This window comes from Rattus norvegicus, chromosome 1 (genome assembly GCF_021556685.1).
Source record: "Rattus norvegicus strain SHRSP/BbbUtx chromosome 1, alternate assembly SHRSP_T2T, whole genome shotgun sequence".
Classification (NCBI taxonomy): domain Eukaryota; kingdom Metazoa; phylum Chordata; class Mammalia; order Rodentia; family Muridae; genus Rattus; species Rattus norvegicus.
The window spans coordinates 110,306,081-110,318,295 of record NC_141534.1 but is presented as its reverse complement, the minus strand read 5'-3'; the positions used below and the strand labels follow the sequence as shown (position 1 = coordinate 110,318,295).

Here is a 12,215-nt window from a genome sequence, read left to right as displayed (position 1 = left end):
GACAAGACACAATAGGGGCATCTTCAGAAACCTCCAAAGCAGAGACTGGTTTCTTCCCTATAAGGCTTGCTCTCTGCAAGCTGGGTTTTGCTTGATGAGTGGTGCCCCCTACAGGAAGCATTCGGAACAAGCCTTTGAGTCCCGAACTCTGGCTAGCTGGCCTTAGAAAAAGACAGAAAAACAAAAGCACTGCTGGGGTTTCATGCATGTCATCTCACCAAGCAGCCATGACTTCTTCTCTGTGGCAAGGGTCCTCTCTGAGGCCAGGATGATGGCGGCAGAGCAAGTTTTAATCAGTTCATGTCTTATCTGAACTTAGGAGAGAAATCATCCCAAATACACAGAGGGAGAAAGTCAATGCAAATGTCACAGAGCTCACGTTGGCACCTTTTCTTTCCTCCCTCCCTCTCCTACTTCCTTGATACAGAAGCAAGTCCTAGAGTATAAGTAGCCCTGCTGAGGACAGAGTACATTTTGGGATGGATGGATGGATGGATGGATGGATGGATGGATGGATGGATGGATAGATACCTTTACAGGAAGTAGGCTTAAGGAAAGGTCACAGACTATGGCTTTTACTGGTGACATTATCCAAATGACAGAAGCACTTCCAGAACCTGCCTAAATCACACAGACTCCATCCTTTATCTGAGATAATCAACCCAGAGGTTTACAAACATCATCAAGGCTGTCTGCTGAAACAGGGCTGATCTGACCTGCCCGAACACCTCTGGGGGCCAGAGAACGCCCACTGGGAGAAGACAGAAATGAATGTGGAGCCAAGAATTGTTTTCCTGTTTTATTAATGTGTGTGTGTGTGTGTGTGTGTGTGTGTGTGTGTATGAAGCATTCCATTGCTAAGCTGCATCTGCAGCCACCCTTCAACTTTTTACCTTTATTTCCTATGAGTGGAGAGAAGAAAATTCTAGCCTAGGGCATGGACTTTCATTCCAGCAGGGAAGCTGTTTGTTTATTTAATGCCCATGTTCTAAAACATCCTTAGCTCCCAACCACTGTGTGAGACAAATGGGTAAACACAATAAAGGGGACCCCTGCAAACTTTGTGGGTCTCACCTTCGAGCCCCGCCGTCCCCAGCCCAGAAGCACACATCTATGTGTGGCATCTAAGTTTCTGCAGAGGAGTAAGTGCCACTCTGTTAGTTGATTTCTTAATTCGTCTCTCCCACCAGACTGTGATTCCCACAGGGCAGGGCCTGGCACCTCTCTCTTCATTCTTGAATATCAGAGACTAGTGTGATGCTTAATACGGAAGTGACTTTGCACGCATGACCTTAGACACACATCCCGGCACGTGAAGGGTCGGGTGAGTGCCTGTGTGATCAAGAGTGGGGTTGTTTAACCATACACTGCTTTGCCTCATTTGAAATTAGTCACCCACTAAAAATAAATAAAATCTAGCAAAACTTTCTTAGAGTAAAAATCCATTAGTGTCAGCAGAGATCTCTTTCCTTAGGATTAATGCTTCTTTTCCTTGAATCTTACAGCTGGCTGCCCACCTCAGGGGAGTGAGTGACAACCTCGAGGAGGAGGGGCTTGGCTCAAGCCCTCAGTCAGTTCCTTGCTGCTACAGCTTTTCCTCCAGGCCACTCGAACCTTACTGAACATCCGTAGACATTCTTGGGTCTACATTCACTCTCCCGAGGGGAGGAAAGAAAGCAGAGAAGCCATGCCTGGGTGGGAACATCTTTGCCTAGATGAATCTTTACATATCTAGCAGGGTGTCTTAGTTCAGTGGTTAAGGGCATTGGCTGCTCTTCCAGAGGAACCAGATTCTCAGCGCTCACAAGGCATCTTGAAACCATCTGTAACTTAGTTCCACGGGATCTGATACCATGATCTGGCCTGTGCAAGCATCATGGGATATAATCTGTACACAGATAAACACGTAGGCAAAAATACCCATACATATAAGGCAAAAAAAATGAATTTTTTTAAAAGTTAAATTAAGAAGAAGAAAAAAAAATGCTAGGCAGAGATGAGTTGCATTACAAGACTCAGACAGCAGAGGGCAGCAGAGGCTCACTGTCTTGGGCTATTCAGGATGACAACCATTTTTTTTTCCTCTCAAAGCCTTGCTTTTCCCAAGCTGAGTCACTATAGGCCAAGGGCCTTGCAACCCAGTTGTCATTTCAGGAAAATGCTATTGATTCTCCCATCGCAGCCGAGGCAACAGGCTCAGGACACTTTACAAGAATTAAGCAGGCCACCGCTCTGATGCTCGAGCCCGTGTTATCACCCACCAAGCTCAGAAAGCCTCTAAGCTACAAAATTAGGCGTAGGCACTGCTGAAACTCCACCAGTAGCTCCTCGGGGCCTTGGTGCAGACTATGCTTCATCATGGCCACTCACATGGACATGACATTCACAGGCAGGCTTACCAACAATTGAGGCTACTGTAACCACTACCTTAAGGCAATACTCTTGCTGTGACCCCCTCATGTACAGCATCTAGAGGCTGGATCCCTCTCACACCAGCTGCACAGTGGTATTCTAAAGAACATCTTCCCCCCATTTTTATTAGATATTTTCTTTATCTACATTTCAAATGTCCTCTCTCTTCTCTTCTCAGTTTCCCCTCCAGAAACCCCCTATCCTATCCTCCCACCCTCTGCCTCCTTGAGGGTGCTCCCCCACCCACCCACTCCCTCCCGCCTCCCACCTCCCCACCCTGGCATTCCCCTACACTGGGGCATGAAGCCTTCGAGGACCAAGAGCCTCTCCTTCCACTGATGCCCGACAAGGCCATCGTCTGCTACATATGCGACTGAAGCTATGGGTCACGCCATGTGTACTCTTTGGTTGGTGGTTTAGTCCCTGGGAGCTCTAGGGAGTCTGGTTGGTTGATACTGTTCTTCCTATGGGGTTGTCCCCCTCTAAAGGACATCTTATCAGGTAGATTGAGTTCAGCCCTAGAGAGCCAGCTTCTGCAGAGAAGGGTCAAGTGCCTTCATGAGAAGCCCACCATGAAGTAGCAGCTGTGGCTGAACCCGAGGGTCACAGCTCAGTTGCTTCTGTCTTTGCTCACATCTTGCATTGTGAAGACAGACAGGCCTTACATGTCCATGGAAGAGTTCGTTTCATTTACTTCAACATAAATTTATTAAATGTAGATGAATACTCTCAAATGCATAGCTTAGGAGAAAAAAAATGTTTTTGAAGAAATATTTAAATGGAATGAACCTAGCCTTGCCGATCAAACTGCGGTTGGTAAACCTGACGGAGAGAGCACACGGGTGCCTAAGTGCATTCCCCGTCTAATGAAGCTTAAAATGAAACTGACCTCACACACAGGTGATGCTTTCTGCCTGTCGAACAGGAGCAGAAGCACCCGGGTAGACCACCTGCAGCTCAGACGCACAGCAGGCACGCATCTCACTTCCCCAACGCAGACTGACCAAATCGGATTTTGTCTTCTCCTCTGACTCGGTTTCCTTTCCTTTCCCCACTCATTCTTCCTGCTCCCCAAGGCCAGCTTCACTGCCTCTTACAATGATGCCGTCCAGCAAAACCACTGGTTTTGAAGCACATCCCTATTGCCTGAAAGGCAAACCTGGCCAGGAGCCTTCTTGTCTCTGTGGGAAAGGGTTAGCCCGAGCACATAGCTTCACACTCAAGGGCTTTCCTGCCCCTTCTCCCCAAGAAAACGCCCCCAAAGATTCCCAGAGAAAACACACCAGACATGATTTGGTTCCCCTTGATGTTTGGCTTTTGTTTACTCCTAGATGATAAGGACAAAAGCTGGAGTGTGAGGCTTTCGTGGTCCTCCCGTATCTGGTATCTCTTCTCCTGGGCAGAAAGAGACTCCAAGCTCTTAAAAAGCCAAGAGCACAAAGAACTGACGAGGGCAAACTGACGCTCTCAAAGCACTCCTGGTCTTTTCTGCTAATACACCGACACCACCATGTACACCTCCAGCCCAAGTAAGGGATCAAAACCCAACCCCTTATTTTCCATGAGCTCAGCTAGCACCAGAAAGAATGAAAACATTTTAAAATAAAATATAATAACGACTTGAAGACTGGCAAGGTGAAAACAAAACAAAACAAAACAAAACCACAAAACCAAAGCCGTCTTTGAAGTCCTTGGCTGTCAGTGAGCCGTTATCTAAAGTGCTGGCTCTGAGAATAAATTTAAATATAGTTATGATAAAATGGATATAAAATTTCTAGGGTTCCCCGTTTTTGAGCTCCTGCTGCCTGCCAGACTTGAGTTGGAGGATGGGATGGTGGATGGGTGTCACTACCTATAGTCACCCCTGTAACAGTAAGTCACCGAAATCTTGCTGAGAGTTACAGAGCAATCAGAAAGTGGTGTTTCTCGTGGTATGCATCTGAGAACACAAGGGTAAGGAGAGTAAGGGTTTCCACCTTTACAGCCTTGAGGATTAGAAGAATGTCAAATACAAACTCAGGAACCTTAATAGAAAGCGCAAAGTTTATGAAGTCCAGGGTCTGTAGTTGCATAGCCACCTTGAAAGCTGACCAACTGACAGTCCACAATCAGACCGTGAAAAACAAGCTCTCTTTCACAGTAATCTAGGGGCCTGCCTCTTTCGTGTGTGTGTGTGTGTGTGTGTGTGTGTGTGTGTGTGTGTGTGTGTGTGTGACAGAAAAGTAGGAAGGAGACTGTGAAGGGGAGGAAGGGAAAAAGAGAGGGTAATGGGATGTAGTTTGACAGGTAATGTGGGAGAAGGGACCAGAACGAGGTAGACACATTATGGGAAAAGACAGTGGGGTAGCTGAATATGAGTACTCTGGGGCGGGAGAGGCAGTTCAGCAATTAAGAGCACTGACTACTCTTCTAGAAGACCCAGTTCTATTCCCAATAGCCACAGGATGGCTTACACCCATCTTTAATTCCAGTCCTAGGGGGTCCAATTCCCTTTTCCAGCTTTCTTGGGTATTGCACAGATGTGATAAATAGGAATATATGCAGGCAGAATAGCCATACACACAAAATAAAAATACAATTTTAAAAAAGGAATTAGTGCACTGATACACACACACACACACACACACACACACACACACACACACACACACACCCCACAATGAAGTCCATTTCTTCTTCTAAGGTCTATTTTATTATTTTGATTATGTGTATATGTGTGTCTGTGTTGGTCTGTACTCCTGTGAGTACAGATTCATGTGAACTACAGAAGATGTTAGCTCTCCTGGAGCTGGAGTTATAGGCAGTTATGAGCCGTACTATGTAGGTGCTAGGACCTGAACCTGGGTCCTCTAAAAGAGCTGGGGTGTTCTTAATCTCTTCAGTCCTCACCAGCTTCTAAAAATTTAGTAGCCAAAACCTCAAATTAACGGTCACACGCAAAAAGTATGAGAGAAACCTTAGTGGCGAATACTCTCTGTTTCCAAGGATGATTCATGAGAAGCAAATTGCACTCAAAATGCCAACTGAATAAGTTGGTTTTACGGGGAAAATATTGCATGTTGTTACAACTCAGGGTATCTACTATATTTAATAAAAGAGCCATTGAAGAACGATGGATTGAGACGTATTGGCAAAAGCTGCACTTTGGCAGTTGATGGCTCCATGTGTCCCAGAGGCCACAGCTGCCTTTCTCCTTCACTCTGGTGTCCACACACTGTCTGGGGCTCCGGAAGCCAAAAGCATAATTAAAAAAGAATAATAATTGGCTTGAGGATGTGGCTTAATGTGTAAAAGTGCTCACAGTGCAAGCATCAGACCCTGTGCTCACCAAAACCCAGGGAAAGCCAGATGCAGTAGCATGGGTCTGTAATCCCAGCATTCCCTACAGTGAGATGACAGAAATAGCAGAGTCCCTGGAAGCTTGTGGGACCAAGAGACTATGTCTCAAGCAAGGAGAGGAAGGACCTACACTTGAGGTTGTCCCTTTCAGATGCATTCTATGATATGTGTACACTCGAACACACATACATGGAGAGAGAGAGAGAGAGAGAGAGAGAGAGAGAGAGAGAGAGAGAGAGAGAGAGAGAGAGAGAGAACCATATAGACTCTCTTCTCACTGGGGCTATGTGGACACTTTGCATAGACTACATCAGTGTGGACCCTATCTTGGAGTGGGTGAGCCTGTGGAGAAGCACCTGGGAGAGCTTGCCAGCACCTTCAATGGCTGCCTGTATCCTCCTGAGCAGCACCAGTGTGGCTTGAGATGGTCTTTAAAGGTGATGTGGAACAGATGCCCTGGAAAGTGGCAAGACTAGAATTCAAGTTTAGTTATCTCTCTTCAGAGTATTTGCCTTGTCTTTAACTGGAGGCCAAACTCTTCCACAGACATTTGTAGTCCGGCCCTGGAATTGAGTATAGCTTTGTAGCGGGCCAGGCCTTTTCCGCTCCCAGAGCCCTGGGAGGACTTTGAGTGTGGTAGTTTAGTCCAGCCTGACAGCTTAGGCTGGTCCATCTGCACACAGAGCTCTGTCTCCCGGCAACCTTCTGGAGTATACTTTAAATGCAACAGTAGCCCCTGGTCCATACCTGGTGCTGGTTTTCTAAGACAACCGCCCCCACGCCCATGATAGATTGCAGCCCAGAGATCACAGTGATTTTGCAGCTGCTTCCCAGAAATGACAGTTATCCTCTGCTCTCTCTGTCAAGGGTCACAGTTCCAGAATGACCAACAAGACTTACCCATCACTATGGCAACCTTGGACAGGTCCACTACAGAACCTGCCAAAGTGAACCCAGAAGATCAACACCCAGACCGCCACTAGGAAAAGATTTTTAGAGCAACTCACTCCTTCCTGAGCTACCGTCCTAGCACCAAGGGGAAGCAATGCCATTGGAATCACTTCAGACTCCTCCTCAAAGCAGAACCGGTTATTACTACTTTGGGCTTGGGACCAAGCACACACGGGAACTCCTCCCTGTGTGCCTCACCTTAGCCCCTTAGTTCCCACAACCAGCCTGATGCTAGCCAGTCCCATCCCAGGCTCCACTCATGGTTACCAGCGAATGAAAGAAAGAGGTATTCTCCGTCACTGGACTTAAGAGTACCGGATTCTTTCCATCCACTAGACTCATGATGTCATGTCACAGTCCTGGTGCACAGGCCAACATAGTGATTATTTTACAGCTCTGTCTTCTAATCACTGACCCTGTCTGTCGCCAACCACTAAGTGACAGGCTTACAGACACTCTTAATCAATGGATCCAATGTAACACAGACATGACAAAATGCTAGCCTTCTAACATTGTCTCCAGACGAGAAGAACAAAGAGATGATACAGGTGACAGAGACCAGAGGAGGAGACCCACCAGGAAGCATAATAGTTCTCAGGTGAACAAGGCCCAGTTGCGAGGACAGCTGAGCATGTCGTGTATGTTACAGCTCTTCAGTGGTCTCACGGGTAGAGGAGGAAGTGAGGCTGCAGGTTTTAGTCTCAAACCCAAAGGACTTTACTATACCAGGCCATTGATAGTCACAGAAATGTTGTTAAGGTAGACCAGATTTATTAGTTCAGCATGTTAAAACAATCTGCCTTGTTTCAACATTCAACACCCCCCCCCACAGCAGCTACTTCACCCCTCCCTGCCTCTGTGACTCTATCAAGTATCGAACCTTTTTTTGGGGGGGCTACATGTTGAGTTTCATCCTTTTAAAGGGGGAATAAATGAGGTTGTGACACGGGCAGAACTAAAAAGAAAATAGCTTTTCCTTTTGAAGTAAAACCCAAGACATTTCTATATTTGAGTGTGTTGCATTTATATGGCTGTACTGTGAAAGTTCTGGAAGGGTATGCATAGTTTGGTTTAATACTGGTGCTTGTTAAGAAATATAAAAGAACTTTTAAAAAAATATGTGTTCTCATACAATTTTGCAAATAGATGTGATTTTTATATTCCAGGCACACATTTGTGTTTTTTTTAAATTATTTAATTTTTTATGTATGTGTGTTTCTGTATGTGGGTATGCACCTGTGAGTTTAAGTATCCTGAGACCGGAAGAGAGACTAGGACTCTGAGGACTTACAGGTGACCGTGTGCTGCCCAGCGTGGGTGCTGGGGATTGGAGCTTGGGTCTTCTGCAGAAACAGCATCTGTCTGTCCAACTCCTCCAAGCACAATTTTATAAAGAATGCCAGGGCTGGAGAGATGGCTCAGTGGTTAAGAGCACCGACTGCTCTTCCAGAGGTCCTGAGTTCAAATCATAGCAACCACATGGTGGCTCACAACCATCTGAAGTGAGATCTGATGCCCTCTTCTGGTGTGTCTGAGGACAGCAACAGTGTACTTATATATAATAAATAAATAAATCTTAAAAGTGGGGCGTGGGGTGTGACTCAGTGATATGCCTGTCCTCTGGGTCTGATCCCCAGCACCTCAGAAGTGAAACTGACAGACCAAAAACCCATGTGGCTGATCCGTATATCCTGGCTTAAGACTTTAGTACTGGTTTCAAGTTCCTGGTACCTTGGTTGAGAAATCTGTCAGCCTCACAAATATAAAAATCTCTTCCCTACTCTGAAGGGGAAAAAAAAATGTAACCATTTGTAAACTCTGAGTGGAAGCCGGCTCTGTGGCCCACGTGTGGCTGGTTTGGGGAGTAGATAGGATGGGGCTTTGTTCATTCGCAACAGGAGGGCTGCCCAGGCTTCTAAACCACTGCAGGGACTGGGGGGCAGTGTGCTGTGGCTCAAAGAGACGGCGTGACAGGACCCACGGTAAGTTCTAGGACACTTGCACACTGCCCCGGGAAATGCCTCTGAGAGACCTGGCTTCGGTATCTACTCTCTCTGCTTGGTGGGAGGGCAGGAAGGGCTTGTCTTCCACTGAAGATTTGTCCAACCTGCCTTAGTTTCTTGAATGTCTCACAGGCCTGTCCAAGCAAAGGTTCAATTTACTACCTTCTGCGGAGGTCTTCCACAAGCTACTCCCCTTGCTTTTTCTCCATCCTAAAGGCTCAGCGGCACAGATGGTCAGATACCATTACACTATCCCACTCCTCGGAGCAAGGCTGTCTGCTCCATATCTGAGCCAAGTAAGTGCTTCGATTTAGCTGACCCATCCCCGACTTTTCAAAGGTGAAAACTTCCACGTTCCCAATGGTCCTTCACATTACTTCTGACAACGCCCAAAGCATGCCCCGAGGAACTTGTACTTCTACTGCATAGCATCCTCCAAAATGTATTCTCAAATTTCAAATGGCGTCTCATTTCCAATCTGTAGCCAAGTGTCTTATGGGCCGTGGCCAAACAAATAACTTACTCTGGCTGGCTGTGAAGGTAACGATGCGTTCCCCACTATGTTAATGTCACTGGTAATGACCTCCTTGCTAAGCACATGTATGTTTGAACCACGGTTCTTCATCCTGTTTGCAAGCTCAAGCTTGACCCCACCTCAGGAACCAGACAGGTCTGCTAAGAGACAGACTGACAGGCAACTCCAAAGAAAATGACTCACCTTTCTCATGGTTACTCGGTGGCGCGGGTTGGGGTGGAGAAGGGACAGGTTTGGACTTGTCGTAGTTGTTAAAGCTCTGACTCCGGCGGTTGTTGGCAGCAGTTGACCCTCCGCGTGTTTTGGCCTCGCTGCCTGCAGCGGCCACCCTGGCGGTAGGACCTGGGAGTCTAAAAGGCAAGGGCCAAAAAAAGTAAACTCGGTCAGTCTTAGGAGGACAGCAGTGTTCCAGAAAGAATTCCGACCATGCAGGAGATCATCAACAACAACATCAGCAGGGACAGCAGCCACAAGAGACCAAACAAACTCAAGACACCCGGTCTGTGGAGAAGCCTTAGTCAAACGGTTTGGCGCACTACAGCAAACACCAAGGCTCGTAAGGACCCCAGGGAAGCCCAAGGGCAAACTGGAAACATGATTCCTTTCAGCAAAGAGGAAATGTGAAGGCTTTTGCTGATGAGGAATATAAGACCCATCTTCTTTATCCTCAGAGACAGGTGTTCTTACTTTTCAATATGAGCAAAACACACGTCCCAGTCTCTGTCCAGCTCGGAGCACAATGACTTAACCCTGAATTATTTTTCCCATGTGCACCGTGTTGGAAATAGTGCTTGCCATCGCCCAGGGGTATAGGCACGAAGACCGGGATTCGGTTTATAACGGTAAGGAAGTAAACTGTGACCGCTCAAATCCAACACATCTGTAGTGAAAACCTGAGGTCTGGCTGACAGTGCTCATCTGGCTATACATGATCTTTCGACACCTGACAACCTGTCTCTGGGCATCCCTTTGAGGCCGAGGCTTAGCTTGTCTCTACGGTCAACATATAAAGTCATAATTCTATCTGTAAAAACAGCAGGTTTCAGTTGGTCTAAAGACAAATACACATTTTTCCCTTTAAATAAAACCTCCTTTTGGGTGGTTCTGAAACTAAAGCTGCCAGATTTCTTTGTAGTGTGTCTATAGATGTCGAGGAGTACTCCCTAGAGAGTTAAGGGGAAAGACTCCTCAAGTCAGAATTTTGGTCCAGGGACTTACTAAGCAGGCTGTTTCCAATAATTAAAGTTGAAGGATGAATACATGATGACATATTTAGTAGTATCTTTCAGTTAAAATCCACTGAGCCGTGTTTAAAAGCAACTGGAATCTCGGCTGACCAACATTAGACCCAATGATAAGCCTGAGTTTTCAACTCATAAAGCTTTCAGCCTTTCTCTTTCCGTGTGATTCGGCGAGCACCAAAGAAGCCCAGAGTCTGGAAGCATTTTAGATGTAAGCAGCAAACGCTTTAAACTTTTTCTTGTTGGCTCAGCAAGAAAGATGGTTGTGGAGCACGCAGAGAACATGAGCTGGTGTGAAAGGACTGTAAAAGCGATCTAGTTAAAAAGCTGGCTGGATCCCGACTAGGAGCTGGGAGAGGTGGGGGTGTGTGTGTGGGGCTTGCTGCTTCCCTCCAGCCACAGCGAGTCTTGAAGGCACTGATTCCTGCTGTGCTAGGAGCATCCACCCTCTGTGAATTTGCAACCTCTGGTTGGGAAGAATTCACTTCCTTCACAAGGATAGAACTGGTACAAATCCCCAGTGGCTCCAACATCTGGGGTGGGGTGGGGGGTGGATGTGTCAGCACGGTTGGTCCGGGAGATCCAGGGATGGGACCTTAGTGTCACTTGGATCTGCTTCTGATTCAGTGTCCTGCAAATCTTCCATGCTAGGTGACGTGACTTCGCATCCCCTGGTAGGACACGTACATACAGTGGCTGTTGGGCCAGACTGATTTAAGCAGCCATGGTCTACAGAAGTCTTTATCCCTACATACAGGACCGGTGGAAGGAGGATCATGGACTTGTTCCAAGATAATGTCACAGCAGAGGCATTCCGTGGTACAGGCTTCAACGGGGGTCTGTAGAGAGCACAAAGCAGCAAGGGGGACAAGACAAAATCCTTTCAGAGTCGCTAGAGAGGCTCCGCTGTGCCCACTCAAGGCTGGACCACAGGAGATCTTTAGAACAGCACAGAGGCAAGCCATCTAAGCACAGGATAGGTTTGCTCTTCTGGAGGCAGTGTGGGGTAATGGATAGAGAGCAGGCTTCCCTACCCACAGGACTCCAAGCCAGTCTCACATCTGACATTCGTATTCTCCATTTAAAACTCTGGAAGAGCAGGTACCCAATGGGCAGCTGTACATTTGTCATGGGACTTGACCCCTGGCTCTGTGGTGACTATTTGCTGCCGCTGAATTCCCCTCTCGTCCTTCTTGCTTGGCACAGATATGTAAAGAACTCATCATCATACCATATATCATATGGTATAGAGGTAAAGGAAGCAGACAGACGTACACGCTGAGAAGGAAGGAGGACAAAAGTCAGTACCAGATCAACATTTTGAAAGAGGCAAGATAGGCCTTGTCAAGCACGGCTCTTTTTCCCTCTTAAAGAACATTCCAGAAGAGAAACTATGTTGTCTGTGGTAGAAAACTTGCTCTTGGGAGCCTCACATTAGTGAAGCAGCCCTGGATTTGGGACTAAGAAGAACAGTCCTGGATCCCTCGTGGTGATCAAAGTCCAGTGCTCCTCTCAAGTTCTCTGAAGTTCATCCATCTGACAATGCTAGCAAAAGCCGCCTCGGCAGGCTGGCTTCCTGTCAATTGATAGGGGCGCGAGTCATTTGAGAGAGGGGACCCTCAACTGATAAAATCACTCTATAAGATCGGGATGCAGGCAAGGCTGTAGGGCATTTTCTTAATTGGTGATTGGCGTTCGAGGGGCCAGCCCATTGTGGGCTGTGGAAAGCAGGCT

General features: G+C 47.0%; 1 protein-coding gene across 20 annotated transcripts in view; it reads right to left on the bottom strand.

The window, feature by feature from the left end:
- The window catches only part of Nav2 (neuron navigator 2), a 658,517-nt gene that overhangs the window by 180,610 nt on the left and 465,692 nt on the right, over nt 1-12,215 (bottom strand). For all 20 annotated transcript variants that reach the window (XR_015654269.1, XR_015654404.1, XR_015654363.1 and 17 more), the window contains one exon: nt 9,424-9,590. Coding sequence is in view for 14 of the 20 variants with exons in the window: in XM_087609805.1 (XP_087465931.1) it covers nt 9,424-9,590 (167 nt within the window). In the remaining 6 variants the exon portion in view is untranslated. The remainder of the gene's footprint in view (nt 1-9,423; nt 9,591-12,215) is intronic.